Raw genomic sequence first — 19,034 nt, 5'->3', positions numbered from 1 at the left:
TCGCTGACTTAGTTGACACAAGTCATCGTATCCCAATTGCGTAGATCGATGCTCATGATGTTGATCACTGGATTGTCTGGTCCAGAGTATTTACAGACCGCCGCCATGTAGCTAGGATATTGCTGAGCGTGAAGGCCCTTGCAGTACATTACCTTCATATTCGTCTGACAACCAACAACCTTTTAAAAATAATCAAGGAAGAAGGATTCCAGGAACAAAAGTGATATTTCTGCAATACTCTTTATTATTGAAGGTGTCCAACAACCAGTGCGACAGAGCTAACATGACCTCCATTTCCTCCCAGGGACATACCGATTGTATTGGAAGAATGAACTCTATTTGCAGGCACTGAGAATTCCCACAATTCCCACTTGGTCGGGGCGTTGTTCTTGTCTGAATCGTACAGGTTGTAGCTGGATGACAATGTATACCCATTAAACGTTACAGTGGGTTTTCCGTTTGCGCTCTTGCTTCTGCTTACACCGATCCTAAGACGTGCAGTATGGAAGCCGGATCCCGGTACCTGAATCGTGGTTTGCGCATGTCCGTTACTAATGGGGATGACCATATTCTTTCCATAGTAGGTATTCTCACTATTAGTCTTGACGCCTCCAAAGTTGTAGTTGGTGCCGAACTTGTAGTAACAGACACCCTCTCCTGGGAGACCGACTTTCCCATTGTTCTTGCTGGTGTCAAAGTGGACGTTCCAGTGCATTACTGGTTTGCCATTCTGGTACTGAAGGCAAGTAGACACACCTGTTGTTGGGTGTATCCAGCCGTTGTGGAAGTCCAGCTTTACATTCTGCCATTGCTTTCCGTAGTTATAAAGGAGTACCATAACATCTTTGTTATTTGGGTTTGCGAGGGCAAGAGGTGAAACTACTCTCTCCCCTCCCGTGTACGCACTTTCAAATCTAAGAAACTTCTGATCGTAGTACAGATTTTGAAAGAAACGGAAGTAGTTTGCAAGTGCTGTTTCATGCCCATCTCTTGTGAACAGGGACCAGTTGAGACTGTTATGACCTGGATATTGCTCATTGGCCAGAAGGAAAACGATTGCTCTTTCCATAAACTCTCTCAGGTTCAGATAAGTAAACATTTGTCCAAATCCTAGGTACAAAGTGCCAAAATCTACAATTCCCGAATGGGCTTCCTGACTGATTCCATGAACTCCGCCTCTGCCAAACTCGCTGATAATTAAAGGAACGTTCTTTCCTTTCTTTATATGAGAATAGTTCTCTATCATGTCAATCAAGGCAACCAGACGTGCTTCGTTGATACCTTCAAAGTTATGACTACCACCCGATACATTGATATCGTTGTAAGCATGGAAGGAAAAGAAGTCCATGTGATCTAGAGACATGTCCATAAACTGTTTCGTTCTCTCCCACAAATGGAAATTATTAGCATCTGTTCTGACTGTATAGCCAGTATAGGTTGGACCTCCCACCTTCATGCCAAATCTTGATTTAAGCTTTTGAGCGACAGACTTGTGGAAGTTTAGGACAGTCCCTGCGTCCAGAGCCTGCCACGAAGCGTCTGGTTCGTTTATGACTTCGAAGTAATTTGGGAGGTGTCCTCCGGAGTAATCCTTGGCACCCTGAACCATGAGAGACACGAACTCTGCAGCAGCGTCTACGTTATTAGGAAACTTGCCTCCATGATGCGACTTGTCGATCCAGTTTGGCCAGCTGAGACCTAAGAAATATAATATTCCCCAAATAACTCAACGCCATTCAAAGAAGATAATACATATGATAGTTCATTTAGTGCCAGTCACACCCCGATCATGGCAGTAAAGCTACCAGTTATGGATATTATTGTAAGCGCTTGACATTGCGCTGGTCTGGTACACAGGCTGAAATTTATTCTAAAAATGTTTTTGCCTTTGTTGTATATTCGGCCTATTGGGGACAGAGCAAAGCGCAAAACTCTAGAGCACACAAATGTGTGTCTAATTCCTCCTTCTTGGAACAAATTCAATAAATAAGAGTAACACAACTGACGCTTTGTGGAACACTATCATAACCATAGAAAATAACACAATCGACTTTGCATCCGTAAATCACTGAAGCAACCACCAACATACTACTATATATATCCAGGTCCTTATGTTCCTCCAAACGACTGAATTGCACTTTGACACAAAATAGTTCTGTACAGTAGTGTCTGTTTCCATTGGTTCCAGAAACTACCATAGAAACTACCTTCATTGATATGTGGTCAAATAACGTACCTTTAATTACCCATACAATATTCTTGATGCCACTTCCAAAATTATGAACTTGCTCCATGTACTTGCTAAAGGTGTTCCTCTGTAGGGTGTGATCTTGTAAGTAGTGGGTGTCTGGGTAACCATGGTGACTTGAACTTTGGTGCCACTGTTAAGTCCATAAATATTTGTGAGAAAATCAATCAAAGAGATTAAAAGAAGCAAGGATTACTGAATGGATGTGCCATTTTAAACCCCACTGTAAGAATTTATAATTCTGTAAGTGACCAGTTTCAAACCAATTATAGTTTTATTCAATATCAATTGGAATATTCACATGTCTTCAGGTATATTGTTGCATCACTTACAAAAAGCCATGAAATTTGTTCTAAATGTAAAGACATGGTGTTGCATATTCAGAACGATTAATTATATAATTGAAAATTGAAATATGGATTGAGGTGGTGGGCATGCTTGAGGTGCCGGGATCGAGCCCACCTGTGACCGGGTGTAAACCTTGGAGTGTGCAGACTCTTTCAGTTTTGTCACAACCCTTAGTGTACAGTACACAACCAAGTGTACTTAAAAGAACCCACGCATCCGTTGGTATATGACCAGATGGTGGCCACATGAATACGTGCAAACACCTAGTTGAAGGTACAGCAACGTGCAGTAAACATGGGCAAAGTACTGTGACTATGTGTCCCAGTCCACCAAGCTGTGAATTGCTATCTCGTAAGGATGGGAAAGCCACATTAACTCGGTGCGCCTAGTGGCTGCAAGAGTTGTATGCTCCCCCAGGGAGTTGGGACTGATAATACGAAGTGCCGTTAAGACATCTTATAATCGAGGGAAAAACAAAGCGCCTGTGAGCAGCCTAGCTGGAACTCTGCGCTATATAAATAGATCATAGTATAAGTCTTACTGACGATAGACTATGCATTGGGTTATCAGTAGAGTAGGTGCAACATCAAAATGTCAGACATTCTAACTGGAACAATAATTTGGTGGGGTTCAAACCAGTGAGGTGTTTAGGTTTCAAAACGCTGAAAAGAATTTGCCTCTCGTATGATAACATCTGTACCTGGTATGTTTAGTGCAAAATGAATGTATAGCCATATACTATAGTACTGTCGGAAAAAGAAAAAAAACTGTTTTTAGGCTGTTACTCTGTATCCCTAAAATTGACACAATTGCAAATAGCATATGTCGAAATAACCCACTTCGGCCTAACTGGGCGTTCAGTGGGATGCGTAATACGATATCCAGAAAAGCATGTTTACTCGTAAAATCGGGCAAAACTTAGACAAAATACGAATAGCTGCCGAAACCAATAGATCAGACTATAGATGGCAATTAGGTCGCTCAGCCAGGTATGACGACGGACCATCGACTCACCTGGCATGAAATGCATGTGCTGCCTACAGGCACGAGGGGTCATCTCAAAGATATATTGTGCTTTTTCATGTGTGTTGACTGTCTCATCTACTGATTAACATCTTACGTGTCTTTCTTTCATAAAGTTTATGTTGAGATATGTAAGAGAGTATGATACCCAAAAACCATAGAAACGCATCTTAGTATATAGGTGGCATGACCACCCGAAGATCGACAGGACTGGATATTATTTGTAAATTGTTATGACGTACCGTGTACCTCCCAAGTATAATTGCCCTAAAGGATTATCTTATCTTAGCTGATATCTCTATCCCCAAGCCCGACCCCAGGTTTTACTTTTGAGGCGACCCCTCCTATCTGTTTCTTTTTATAGTGACAGTGAGACTGCATGGTAGCTACATCCTTAATAGTTTCGACATAAAAGTTATTATTTTTTACGTCAGCTATCGTTTATAATGAATCTACGTCTAATTTCAAATTGGGCATTTAAAAAGTGTCCTTTGTAATACAATATCGTCGCAAACTAATTTGCATAAAGCCATGGTCTGTTCCAACTAAGTCTTTTTGGACTTAGAAAAACCCGCATTGCTCATTTCTGCACTAATTTCCCCTCAGTAAAGTCCTTTTTCTCCGTTTCCCATCTCTCTACCACGGAGACTGTAGTTAGGCCGAACTTAGTTTAACAGATATTTCACACTTTCACATATCAACTACATATATTGTAGAGATAAATGAGAAAATACAGTTTGTTTCTATTTCCGACAGTACTATAGCATCGAACTCGATGGTACGATTCCTACTATGACATGAGCAAGTATTTATGAACGACTATGAATTAGTTAGCAGAACTATGACTGTATCCCCGGTAGTACCCGTCACAAACACATGCAGTGGCAAATACGTTGTTCACCGGAAATCATCATGGGAATTGCATCGGGCATCATTTTGGCCATTGATGCGTCCTATTTGGAAATGTCCTCCATATGCTATGTCTTGACATTAGAACTTTCCTGAGGCTGAGGATGTTGTAACCTTGACAAAACAACTTTTGAAGTTTTGACACGTTAACAGAAATAATTTCCCTACTTTTCACTTCGACATTTCAAAATGAAAACCTGTTTGAACAATCAATCTCAAAGAATACGTTTATGAGGAACAATGACATGGATTACATACATTTCCGAATAGATGACCATTCAAGTCTCTGTTCATCCAGCGACCGGATTCAGAGCCAATACTTTTGCATTTAGGGATCAGGTTCGAGTTAGCTAGACCGTTGAATTTGTTCCATCTGTCCACTTCATAATGGACTCGTCCACCCTGGGAGAGCCACTCATTGTAGATGGTGACTGTGGTGTCGGAGATCACCTCCCCACACAGGAAGACTGTAATGAAGGCTATCGCTGGCAGCATGGCTATACAGGATTCTACGAGATGTGACCTGTTTATATATTGCAGGCATATGTGTGAAAATGACACATGTTAAGCACACCTTAACACTTATAAAAATAGAATAAGTCATCCATATAGATAGACGTGTGAAATGTGCACATGTCTCCTCTGCGTGACCCTCATGATTCCCTACCTGTTAAAAATAGAAATTTCGAATAGAAGGTCAATAACAATGAACTTTTCACGTTTAAAAATAGTGTCAATGTTGCCAGCTTACTTTCATTATCTCTCCTTGAACTAAAAATAAGGCTGCTTGTCCATATACTGTGCTGACGTTTTTTAACCTACTATATACTGACATACAGATAAAAAATGCCATCAACTCATGGGTTGAGTGCTAGGAATATTTATCCCTGTTATTTTTGCAAATGCTGACATTCAAAAGACAGCAATCTGTTTTTTAAAGTACAAATGAAATATACCAAGTCCATTGTTTTTCCATTTAACGTATATTTAACATGGTATTTAAATATATAAAAGTAGGTTAACATACAATGCTGCTTTTAGGACCAAGTTATAAAGTACGAGTTGACAGGAATTAAGCTGTGAATGGACATCTGCAAAACGTAGACCAACACTGATCCTTTAGTTTGCACGTGACGCACGTGTGTCGCAATGGACATGCGCTGAGTGTCAACGCTAAGAGTCAACACTGCTTTTGAAACATTCGAGGTCGAAAATGTCTGTGGACCATCATTTCTATCAATCAATTACAGATTTTGCATTTTGAAGTCGAGATTCCATTCCTTGTTTGCGTGTGGACAAGCGATGCGTGGCTTGGTGGAAACTGATGGAAGCGTGCAGTGGCACGGTGTTTCAGTCTGTGATTAGCAGCCCATAGAACGGGTACCTAATAAACCCTAAACGTTGACGGTCGACTCGTCAATCAAATTGCTGTAAACTGCCATCAAGCTAGTCCAGTAGGACTCGTCTAAATGCTGCTAATCTATAGTACTGGAATAAAGTAACTGCATTATTTGATGTTATGCAAATTTTAATGCAAAAAGATAGTAACATGGTTTGTGGTGTTTCCCTTAGTCACTGTTTAGCTGTTGACAGGATAATATCGAATTCTGTATGATAGACAGAGGAAAAGTGAAAGTTTAGGGAAATGTTATTATACAAAAGATGCATAGAAAGAAGACTGATGTACAGGTCTGATGTACATTTTTTAATATAATTTCTTTTTTTGTATTTACGTCCTTTAAGACATGTGGTGTCAAAAGTCAGTTCACAAATTCAGTATCGTGTGTGTTCACCATTGGCGTTGATGCAGGCTTGACAACGATGACGCATAGACGACACCAACGATTGAAGAAAACTTGGGGAATGTTGTTCCATGTCTGAACCAACGCTTGTCCCAATTCAGCTAACATCAATGGCTTGGCGTAAAAAACGTCGCTCCATTTCATCCCAAGCGTGCTCCATAGGGGACTGGTCTGGAGAAACAGCTGGTCAGGGGAGTACGGGGGTGTTCTGTTGTCTCAGGAAATCTGTCATAACACGGGCGACAAGTGGACGGGCATTATCTTGCTGAAGCGTGAAGTTACGTCTCTGTCTTTGAATGAACGGCTGTACATGAGACCCAATGATTCATACCCTGTCTCGCAAACCTGTCACATTGCTATTGACAATGACAAGTTGTGTCCCACCATGAGATATGATGTTCCCCCATACCATAACGCTAGCGCCACAAAATTGTCGATGTTCAACAACGCACGCATCAGCATACTGTTCACCTCGCCGTCTTTACACCCTTGCCCTGCCGCCCTGCCATCGGAGCTGTCCAAATGAATCTCGACTCATCACTGAACAAAACACCATCCCAATTTTCTCTTCTGTTGGAGCAAAATTGGACGTATTGCAGTTGTGTATCGATGTTGTGTTCTGTACAGTCCTGGAGCTGATTAGACGTAAGACAGGTATGGTCCAAGCAGTCAAACTGGCAGTCTGGAATCGATTCCTTAGATGGGTCAGCCAAATGTGTTTGTCTTGCTGACGTGACGTCAGGCGTGGACGGCCGGTCCCAGGCAAATCTCTCGTGTTTATGATGGAAACGTCCCAAAATGTCGATGGACACCACGGCATCATTATGGGTTAATCCAGTCTCCAGCATACCCACGGCGTAGATTTTCTGTAAGCCGTGGCATGACGCACGCGCATGTTAGATTGAAATTAACGTGTTTTCCACAACATTTAGAGGCTGGAGAATAATCAACCGTTCTTCAATTGTCAATATCAGATGTGCGAACTTCAGATTTCAAAAAGCATGCACAAGTGAGTAAGTTCATTGTGCACAAAGTGAACGTGCCACGCGCGATACGTGACATCACATATCATGCAAAGTGCTTTGCTGCATGTTTATTTAGGGATATTATTATTTCATGCAGGTTTATGTTATGTAGAGTTAATTGTTTCCGTTAGTATATGTGCTCCGCGACCATATCTTGGACCGGCCCTAGTCGTCAGATAGCCAACAGACATCAAAGGTGTCTCTGGTCACGTGTCACGGTTCCAGATGACTTCCGCTTTACTTTGCACTCTCGTGATAGGCATGTCATGTCTGGTGGCATTTAGGAAACTTTGGGCCAATGTCAACCTGCAACTTTATGACTGATTTTGAGGCGAGTCGGTAATAGTGTTGGGTGTCACCGCTATGACTGAGCAAACCCCTCTCCACAACGAAGGGTTTCAACATAAGCTTCAATTATATCGATGAACTGTTATTGCTAAATCAAAAACCAATTCACTTGTACTGACTGACCCAAAGTTACAGCCAACGTTTAAATTATCGCAATAGCACTTCCATAACACTCCTGTCACTGACAACGAACATCACCACCTAGGTGACAAGGTCAAGTGTTAACATACACCATTTCCTCCGGGCACACATGTACATGTATATACTTGTATATACGTGTGTTTGTTTAGATATCTACGCCTCATGCATGATGTACATCCATCACCACGTGCCACCCAGAGACCTGGATTTAAACACTACAACCTCTGTTCACCTGAAGGTGAGTAAGAATATATTTCGAAAAGCCTTGTCCCTTACAATACCGAAGTTGACCCATTTCCTGTGTATCAGTTCGAAATACCATTCAAACATTCGTTTACATGAACTCAACACGAAACAACTGACAGGTCCTTCGATATCATCTGTAACTTCACAGGAAGTACATCCTCATTTCAGCCTTGAATGCTCATTAGGACTTGTGTTTGGAGGTAATAGGAGTATTGTAAGGTTCCATTTGACTCGGGCCTTTTGACTTATACCTATGTAGCGATACCAGCCTTTTCGTTTAATGGTACGAGCTCAAGGCAAATGTTTCCTTGATGGTGTGAATAAAATAACCTAACCGTGGTAATTCTAACGTTGTTCAAAGAGGGGTAAGAAAATATGTAAACAATATTCATCGTCATGAAGGATCGCTATGTCCTCCTCTTTACAGGACGTTTCATGGGCTGCATTGTATTCAAAGCATATGGTAAGGAATAATTTTACGCCTATATAAAACATAATAGGCAAACTTGTTATAGACCTTAACTACGAATCTACATAACTGCACTCATATATATGCATCTCTAAATATCATGCGACTGTTGATGCCTAGCCATCAATGCAGCTCAATATTAAGCTGATGTTCCATCAACAGAAGAAGAGTTGCAAAGGGAGAAAATGCCTTCCATGAACGTTACCCGAAATGTATTCAGTCGAACGTTAATCAAAGAGCGTTAATGTAAAGAATTTCGCATGGAATTTCTATTTCGTAATCTTTCGTTAGTGTTTTGTTTGAATGACTTAGGCTCCTAAATATTCCGTTGTGTGGAATAGTTTTGTTGTTTGTGTTGAAACTGGTATGTGCGCTGGGTACCGTATTTCTTTCAACGTTGTTTTCACTCAAATCGAAACTGGTGGGACCAACACCTCATTACCTACAGCAACCGAGACCAGATACACAATAATGACGTCTTGAGAGGCGCCTCATTTGGCTGAGAATGGACACATATATGATAAATGAGATGCTTCGACACTTTTAAAGTAATATTTCTTTTAGTGTGACTATGATGTTTTCGCGAGGAGCTTTAACAGTGACTGGTATAATTGGTCCATACGCAAAAAGTATCTGCCAATAGCCATCAAAGCTTTAATCATGTTTCAAGTATATAACCGGTAGATCTGGGCTAATATATTTATTTCTATTTCCGGCTACGTTAACGAGAAACTACACACGGTAATATTGATCTCTGAACATAAAACAATGCCCAGCATACCAGGAAACACAGATTAAATAGAAGATCATCATGTCTAGTGATGTTGTTCTGCACATTTCACATCTTATTGAGGAACCAGCCTTTCGTTCACCTGAAGGAATAGCTTGATAGGTAGTCGTAATTGAGACACAAAAGAAAAATACATGCGATCAAAAGACAATTGCATTTTTCGCAATGGTCTCACGAGCGCATGATTTTTCCAAACTTACAGTATACTTAAACAAACACGTTTATCCTCAAATATCACTGCATGTTTCCTTTCGCTGAAATCCACAATCCAGGTGACGTAATACTGGTTCTTATTTTCATGGCTGATCTTATCACCTAAAATGTTTGTAATATCGCGACGCATTATCCCGTATCTTTTCATCCTATAACGGTAAATCCTCTGGGAACATTCGACATCATATTTTCCATTGCCTATCTATGTTATCAATGTTAAACTTTCTCCGCACATTATGCATTTGGTTTTAAGGCTATTCTGGCGTCGCATAATTTCTGATCGTGTCTATCATAATTAAAATACAATACACTGGGTGTTTGCACTAAAGTAACCTTCTTCAGCAGAGGTAAAATACTCGTAGTCCGGTACTCATAGTGACTAATGTTCTCAACTTTCCTGATATATAGTAACTGAGATTATAATTCCTGGACATTTGGATCTTCTCCAGCAGACCTGGGAAATCACCAAGGCAACATAACTATGCTTCAGTGCTAAAATTCACCACTTACATAATCAAATCCCTGCCAGGTAAAAATGCAACTCCACTAAGAGGTAGGAATGTTCGCATCTATTTGTGATTGTTTTCCTGAGTTCTATCCATCATTTTCATTAAAATGATATTTATTTGAAAACACAACCTTTTATGAATTTTAGATATTTATTTTTAAACCCCCTCTTATGCGGATTAAATATATTTTGATTAATAACTGAAAACGTAAACGTTGTAAACAAGATTATAAATTATGTTTTTATTTTTATCACTATAATCATGGTAATCTAATTGCAAATCTATTGGAAATAATTTTGTGAACACAGGACTCTCCATCATAGCTTGCCAAGACTTTATAATGCAGTTGCTGGATTCCTTGGGTACGACAATCGTTATTAATCTTCATTTCCGATGACATAGTCTTGATGAACTGATGTAATTCCTTATTGCTTTCCATGCGCATATCTCCCCTTATTTCCATGTAAAACCATGGACATGAACGAGGAGAGTTCTATGGATATACAACTTCTTTAATATAATAGAACTCTCCTCGTTGTTCATCACACCAATTTCTAAATGCCACTCAAACAAGTTATCCGCCGTCTTCATGGAGACGTGGAAGTTTCGCTTCATAACGGTGTTAGTAGCTACACCGAAACGTCGCTCATATTATATTAAAGAAGTTGTATATCCATAGAACTCTCCTCGTTGTTCATGGACATCTTACTCGAAGTTCGAATCATGTCAAGATATGTATTAAAAGTAAGGCAACATATTCATTTGATAACCTAGAAAGTATGTTCGATATTCCTTATGGCTGAAGATTTCCTACTGTCTGGACATGCCGACCCTGATGGAAAATTTTCATGCACCCAGGAACAAATTCTTTGATAAATAGGTGCGAGCAATTAAAATACGTCCAAGGAAGAAGGATTCCAGGATACAAAAGTGATAGTTTTGCAATACTCTTTATTATTGAAGGTGTCCAACAACCAGTGCGACAGAGCTAATATGACCTCCATTTCCTCCCAAGGACATACCGATTGTATTGGAAGAATGAACTCTATTTGCAGGCACTGAGAATTCCCACAATTCCCACTTGGTCGGGGCGTTGTTCTTGTCTGAATCGTACAGGTTGTAGCTGGATGACAATGTATACCCATTAAACGTTACAGTGGGTTTTCCGTTTGCGCTCTTGCTTCTGCTTACACCGATCCTAAGACGTGCAGTATGGAAGCCGGATCCCGGTACCTGAATTGTGGTTTGCGCATGTCCGTTACTAATAGGGATGACCATATTCTTTCCATAGTAGGTATTCTCATTGTTAGTCTTGACGCCTCCAAAGTTGTAGTTGGTGCCGAACTTGTAGTAACAGACACCCTCTCCTGGGAGACCGACTTTCCCATTGTTCTTGCTGGTGTCAAAGTGGACGTTCCAGTGCATTACTGGTTTGCCATTCTGGTACTGAAGGCAAGTAGACACACCTGTTGTTGGGTGGATCCAGCCATTCTGGAAGTCCAGCTTTACATTCTGCCATTGCTTTCCGTAGTTATAAAGGAGTACCATAACATCTTTGTTATTTGGGTTTGCAAGGGCAAGAGGGGAAACTACTCTCTCCCATCCGGTGTACGTACTTTCAACTCTAAGAAACTTCTGATCGTAGTACAAATTTTGAAAGAAACGGAAGTAGTTTGCAAGTGCTGTTTCATGCCCATCCTTCGTGAACAGGGACCAGTTGAGACTGTTATGACCTGGATATTGCTCATTGGCTAGAAGGAAAACAATTGCTCTTTCCATAAACTCTCTCAGGTTCAGATAAGTAAACATTTGTCCAAATCCTAGGTATAAAGTACCAAAATCTACAATTCCCGAGTGGGCTTCCTGACTGATTCCATGAACTCCGCCTCTGCCAAACTCGCTGATAATTAAAGGAACGTTCTTTCCTTTCTTTATATGAGAATAGTTCTCTATCATGTCAATGAAGGCAACCAGACGTGCTTCGTTGAAGCCTTCAAAGTGATGACTACCACCCGATACATTGATATCGTTGTAAGCATGGAAGGAAAAGAAGTCCATGTGATCTAGAGACATGTCCATAAACTGTTTCGTTCTCTCCCACGCATGGAAATTATTAGCATCTGTTCTGACTGTATAGCCAGTATAGGTTGGACCTCCCACCTTGATGCCAAATCTTGATTTGAGCTTTTGAGCGACAGTTTTTGTGGAAGTTTCTGACAGTCCCTGCGTCCAGAGCCTGCCACGAAGCGTCTGGTTCGTTTATGACTTCAAAATAAGCTGGTAGGTGTCCTCCGGAGTAATCCTTGGCACCCTGAACCATGAGAGATACGAACTCCGCAGCAGCGTCTACGTTATTTGGGAACTTGCCTTGATGTTGCGACTTGTCGATCCAGTTTGGCCAGCTGAGACCTAAGGCGAAAAGAGAAAAGAAGCGATGAGTTCCATGAGTAAGTGGACATTAAATAAATAACAAAATGTTAAAATAAATACGTTGACAAACGTTATTGCAATTTGTTGTGAGCTACACAACACGGACGATTCTGGTTAAGTGTAAAGCGTGAATGAGAACGTTTTAGCCCTGTCGATGACATCATTTCTCCAAATGTGGATGTTAAAGGCTTGCTTGTCCCATTGAATGTTGTATCAAACTCGTTTTGAGTGGATGTGCATATAGCACTGATAAGATGATAAGAGGGGAATGGGGTCGTATAGCTTGGAATGGGTCGAAAATAGCTGCTGATGCTTTCAAATATTCATCAAATATTCAAGAAAGATCAAACAAACACCAAACACCACTGAAATATATCTCTGAGCCATTAACACGTAATATGAATGTTTTGGATTGTGATAAATATATATCATTTGATTACTTATGTGTGTTCTCACAATATTAAGATGGGCGAGTTGTAGCAGCTTCAATCAATTCACTTCAATTCACCAGTCTAATGCTAAGAGCTGAAGTGGATAATCCAATACGTATCTTTGCTTGTATATATCATGAATTGTGTTGGTTAGATACCGCTATCCCACTGATTTTATACCATAGTGCTAAAATGGATACCGCCGCTCATGTCATAGTACTGACTCCCATCATATAAGTACTTTTTTTTTTCTTTAATGTCGAGCTCCGGCAGGGGAACAGCCAGTACATTCTTCTAACGTCTATCCTATACACCACGTAGGCAAATACTTATCCCCAAAAGAGAGGAATCGAATCATTTGTCATAGGATCCTGGTACGCCAAAGGGACATAATACTGAATTCCAGTCCAGGTGCCTCGTAACTCAATAAACAATTTACCTGTAGTAAGTGCTTATTGTTAATTAGTACTTTTGTTAGCAGCCATGTCATTATATGAACATGCTGTTGCCAGCTGTACATCATCTTTGTTTCAAGATCTAATGTGAAGATAATATACGTACACTGTTAAAGGATTCAAGTGACTCAACAGATGAACAGTGATTTATAAATATTATTCTTTTTCAAGCACTACATTTGGTTAAAACAACAAGAATGTTTTCCACTTTGTACAAACACCAATTAGTATGGGTATGTACACTTTACGTACCTTTGATTACCCATACCATGTTATTTACTCCGCTTCCAAAACCACGTCTTTGATCCATGTAAAGTTATAGGTGCTCCTTTGTAGACTGGAGCTTTGTAGGTAGTGGGGGTCTGGGTAACCATGGTGACTTGGATTTTGGTTCCACTACAAACAGAACAATGAATGAATGAATGAATGACCAAAAAATGATGTAAAGATTTAATTACAGGGACATAGCAAATAATTTTGATAATGGTAATCATGCTATTTTTCAGAAAACATGACGGCTATATATACTCAAAAAGTAGGGGAACCTGAACTTTCAGTTTGGATAGGAAGTATAAGACAGACATCTTATGAACACACCACCATTTCTCTTTACCCCTTAACACAACAGTTTGGATGCACGTGCACAACGCAGAAGCCCCATATACGTGCATGGTATGTCATTCTTGATTTGACGGTTTTCAAGAAGGCAGATAAATCAAATTAGACCATTAATTTTCACAATCATCTTGCATCTGTTGATCATACAGTTGTTTGTGTTCTAGCAACACAAAAGTTGTTCTAACACTAGTTAGTTCTAGCCGTTGTTTGTTTGAATTTGCAATGCAGAGTATGCAACGTAATGAAAGGTTACGTGCAATTGGCATCTTGCGCCCAGCGTCAAGTGGCCAATACCTTCAATGTTTCTAAGTCAGTCATTGGCAGACTTTGGACCAGATGTCAGCAAACCCAAAATGTTGACGATCGACCCCGTTCAGATCATCCAAGGTCAACAACAAGAGTACATGATTGTTTCATTCGGAACCAGGCTTCAAGAAATAGAGCTGTAAAGGCCAGTCAAATTGCAGCAAATCTGTGTCAGATTACTGGTGTTCGAGTTTCCGGTCAGACGATTAGGAATCGCCTCCTTGCAGCTCACTTGCATGATCTACGGCCCCGGGCTGTGGTGAAGAAGAGGATGGTGTAGAGCACGTGGACACTGGAGGAATCGTCGTTGGTCACGTGTTATGTTTTCGGATGAGTCAAGATTCACTTTGGACTTCCTTGACAGGCGTGGTTTTGGAGGTGAGTCACTTATGGTATGGTGTTGGTAACACAATGACTGTCCAAACCGCTCTTTGTGTTGTGCAAGGAAGGATCACAGGGCAGTAATAACGGGACAACATACTGACACCCTTTGTTGTCCCATTTGCTACACGTTTCGGTCGTCATTTCGTCTTTCAGGATGACAACGCCCGTGCTCCCCGTGCACGTATCGTCAATAATCAGCTCCAGCAGCACACAATCTATCGTTTGCCTTGGCCAGCAATGAGCCCTGATCTTTCCCCTATCGAACACGTCTCTGACATAATAAGGAGATGGATGCGTCAACGGCAAAGGCCGCAGACTACGCTGGATGAACGTGGCTGTGCGCTTCCGCAAGAATGGAACAGACTTCCCAAATGTGTCATTGGGAGACTTATACGCAGTATGCCTCCTCGTCTGAATGAATGTCTGACCCTTCTTGATGGAATTAAACACTACTGAATTTCTACATATTCGGTACAAATGCAAATTTCACGTCATACACCAAGCATCTTTCAAGAGTGATTACTGTACAAACAACTATGGTCATAGGGAAGTGCAAGTCGTGATGCACTCTCAAAACATTCATTATTATCATATCAACATTAATTGACTCCGAAGTATTTTTTCAATCGTAAGTTTTCTTACTTTTTTGAAGAGTATACACAGGAATATATCTTCACTATGAATAGTGATTTTATGATTTTTGAGATTGCATGTGGTGATCTAAGCTGTGTTCCACCGAACCATGTGAAAACGATATGTTCAAGTTCAAAGCAATCCAATTTGTTGCTGTTGTTGTTTGAAATTGTATGTTTTATCACCCATCTTTCTTAACTGCTGAGTGCAGCACGATGTAGATGGTATCATAAGACACATCACAGACTCACTTTCTGACAAAATATATTTCAGGACCCACTGTAATAAATTATGTGTTTTAGTGATTATTTGTATATGTAGACCGATTGCAAGCATGCAAGGAAAAATCCAAAGGCCAATGTCAAGGTTACACGAACACGCCTGATTGAATGTTTTATACACAAAATGTATTGGTGTTATCAGTATATATTCATGATATTTCAGTATCATATCCAGACATTCCACCCAGACACAGCATTAATATGAATAGTATTAATACTGAAACTTACGTTCCCGAATAGATGGCCATTCAAGTCTCTGTTCATCCAGCGTCCGGAATAGGCACCAATACTTTTGCATTTAGAGATCAGATTGGTGTATGCAAGACCATTGAATTTGTCCCATCTGTCGACCTCATAATGGACTCGTCCACCCTGGGAGAGCCACTCATTGTGGATGGTGACTGTGGTGTCGGAGATCACCTCCCCCCACAGGAAGACTGTAATGAAGGCTACCGCTGGCAGCATGGCTATACAGGATTCCACGAAATGTGACCATGTTTTATATTGCAGGCACAAGTGCGAAAATGACACATGTTAAGCACACCTATCTACGTTCGGGATTCCTTATCATTAAGGTCAAAATTAACCCACGGTCTGAGAAAACATTACGTTAAATGTTGGACAGAGATAACCCAGCTCCGTTCGATGATAACAGGTTTAATATCTGTAATTGTTTTTTTCCCCTTATCTCATTGAGACTAACATCAAGGTCGATGGCTGTGTTGACCATATATACTAGGCAATCTACAAACTAATCTACAAACTATAAGAAATATAACCTATTTGTGACTTTTTACCACACTAGACTTTACAGGGCAGTCCAAATACACGGTCAGCCAATGATTTGTTCTTGGACTACTTTTGACTTCATTTGAGCATGCTCGCTCCACGTTCCACGAACAAACAGGCCTCAGCAAACGGTCAAGGCCTCAGCAAAGCACTGTGTATTCCCAGCAAAGCCGTTAAAATTATGGTGAATATGTAGATGGCATGTCCAAAATTTAACCATCAGTGACAAAAATTATGTCTAATGCGATTTTCTCTTTTGACTTGTGCAATACACACATATGCCTTGTCGCTATTTCTGTATATGTCTACCTTAAGGAAGTTGGACCCATTTCAACTTCAGCCTTTCAGCGCGAAAACACCCTCCCATAACCATAAGAAACCCATTCTAGGATTCTGATTCTATGTATTTATGAATCACGTTTAAACAGTGATAATACCAGGAGATAGGGGCATCCTGGTCGTAAACAATTGTCTGGTTTTGTCATTTAAACAAACATCATTTCCAATCAAGCTGTGCATAATTAGTTACGATTGAAAAAATAAAGATTGCTAAAAAATTAGCAAATTCTACTTTTCTGGGCACCCGTGAAGAGCCACCTCCTCCTGGTGGGTGCTGGGTAACGCTAAGCACTATTCAACCCCCGTTGTGGACCCGGGGGTATACTTGGTCCACCAACCCGTTTGCCGTGGGTTGCGCCCCTGTGTCAGTGGAGGACGGGATTCTGGTGGTTGAGAGCAATAGGATCGTGGAACCGTGTTCCTTTTGCCCAACACACCACTTTGGCCCTTACTTCACCTAGACGGGTGGTAGAACTGGCCCGGTCCTAGCCATCGGCTGGTCACGCCAAGCCCTGGGCATGGTGACTATGTTTGCACAATACAATATCATTGGGTTTTGGTTATTTTGATTTACAATGTACTAATTTTTTATTAATTTAAATTGCCTAGAGTCCTATGCCAGAAGGCGGTGGCTCATGGGCCAATCTGGAGGTATTAGACCCCTGAAATCTGTGATTCTTGGGAATGATGTCATGGGCCGAACCAGCCTGGCATTTATTCTTTCAGTTTTTCATGGCTTTTCATGTCTTTGTCTCTGGAGTATAACACCCCTGTATCCCTGGTGTCAGCATCTCGGAGATCATTGCAGATCGAAAAAAGCGACGTTTCGAACATGTTGATAACCCTTCAAAAACTGTTTCTTCGAATTCTGACTCATGGGCTCGTTTCCTTGTGATTGAGGCAACTGATTTTCTGCCTATAAAACTAAATCCTTTTGAGATATCAAAGGCTGTTTCTGGAATTTGTGGAGATGTTAAGAACGTCACCCGTCTCCGTAGTGGTTCACTTCTGGTGGAATGTGCATGGAGACAGCAGTATCTCAATCTTTTGTCCATCAAAACCTTTGCCAATATTGAGGTTGCTGTGTCTGTGCACAGAACATTAAATTCATGTCGAGGAATCATTCGCGACATAGCTCGCTGTTTGTTCGACATGTCAGAGGATGATATTGCTGCAGAGCTTGTAGATCAAGGTGTAACCGCTGTAAAACGTTTCCCCGTCAAGAGAGAGGGTACCCTTGTGAAAACCAATACCTATCTCTTGACGTTTGCCCGTGCATCTTTACCACAGTCAATTAAGACAGGATACTTTAATATCGGAGTGGATGTGTATGTCCCCAGTCCACTCCGGTGTTAGAAATGCCAGAAATGTGGTCATGGGTCCAACTCTTGTCGTGGCTCTGTGGTGTGTCATCGCTGTGGTGGCAATCATGAACACACGGACTTGGACAAAGAGTTTAAATGTACAAATTGTTCTGGTCCACATGACTCTTCATCCAAATCCTGTCCCGTTTGGCAAACGGAAAAAAATAATGAAGCTGAAGTGCGAAAAGAACATCCCATACCTTGACGCTAAAAAACTCTTTAAAAGTGATAATTCGACTCCATTACATCTGTCATACTCTGCTGCAGTAACTCGGTCTGTAATGACATCCTCTGTTACCTGTCAAACAGATCTGACATGGGTCAAGTCAGAGAAGCCCATGAATTCTGCTTCAGTCTTACCATCGACATCCCGAGCCACTCAATCTCCATCTGCCTCTCAGGATTCATCTGGCTCTCAGACTAAGACTCAGCCAGAGACATCGCAAGCGTCAGCTAAACAGTCTAACACTGGTCATTTGCCCAAAAAGAAAGGAAAAAAAATTCAACAGGAAACAATTACCAACTGTCCCAATATCTTCAGAGGTTCCTTTCGAGAACCCCTTTGAACCTCTAGATATGAAGGTGTCATCGTCCTCTCAGGACACACGGAGGAGCTCCACCTCCTCACATTCACGCGGAAGATCACCAATTGAGGCATCATGACTCAATTGTCCACTATAATTAAATGGAATTGCAGAGGACTAAAAAATAATTTCAACGAGATTCAATTACTAACACAGGATTTTCAACCGTCAGCTATATGTCTCCAAGCGACATATCTGAAACATACAGATAACTTTATTCTGAGACGGTATAGTGATTTTCACTCCTTTTCTCCTCCAGGAGACAAAGCAACTGGAGGTGCTTCCATTTTTATGTATAGCAAGGGATAATACACAGCCCTGTCCATCTTAGTACAAATCTTCAAATTGT

At 40.9% G+C, this 19,034-nt stretch overlaps 2 protein-coding genes across 2 annotated transcripts; both read right to left on the bottom strand.

The window, feature by feature from the left end:
- Positions 1-11,008: 11,008 nt before the first annotated feature.
- Positions 11,009-13,700, bottom strand: LOC124274308 (beta-porphyranase A-like). Its single transcript, XM_046709648.1, has 2 exons — positions 13,640-13,700; positions 11,009-12,480 (listed from the first exon to the last, which is right to left on the bottom strand). Exon 2 carries the CDS (start codon positions 12,148-12,150, stop codon positions 11,026-11,028), a length of 1,125 nt encoding a protein of 374 aa, XP_046565604.1. The 5' UTR covers positions 12,151-12,480; positions 13,640-13,700; the 3' UTR covers positions 11,009-11,025.
- LOC124274287 lies at positions 13,664-16,094 on the bottom strand. The gene is made up of 2 exons (XM_046709630.1): positions 15,838-16,094; positions 13,664-13,783 (listed from the first exon to the last, which is right to left on the bottom strand). Exons 1-2 carry the CDS (start codon positions 16,072-16,074, stop codon positions 13,664-13,666), a joined length of 357 nt encoding a protein of 118 aa, XP_046565586.1. The 5' UTR covers positions 16,075-16,094.
- Positions 16,095-19,034: the final 2,940 nt, after the last annotated feature.

This window comes from Haliotis rubra, unplaced genomic scaffold, assembly GCF_003918875.1.
Source record: "Haliotis rubra isolate DU_JTF1 unplaced genomic scaffold, ASM391887v1 Scf19, whole genome shotgun sequence".
Lineage (NCBI taxonomy): Eukaryota > Metazoa > Mollusca > Gastropoda > Lepetellida > Haliotidae > Haliotis > Haliotis rubra.
Note: the sequence above shows the minus strand (reverse complement) of the source record. Positions and strands in the feature narration are given on the sequence as shown.

Coding starts and splice junctions, on each gene's coding strand:
- LOC124274308 (XM_046709648.1), bottom strand. CDS start 12,150: ATGGACATGTCTCTAGATCACATGGACTTCTTTTCCTTCCATGCTTAC.
- LOC124274287 (XM_046709630.1), bottom strand. CDS start 16,074: ATGCTGCCAGCGGTAGCCTTCATTACAGTCTTCCTGTGGGGGGAGGTG. Junction 13,784..15,837: donor ATGGCCATCTATTCGGGAAC/GTAAGTTTCAGT, acceptor TTCTGTTTGTAG/TGGAACCAAAATCCAAGTCA.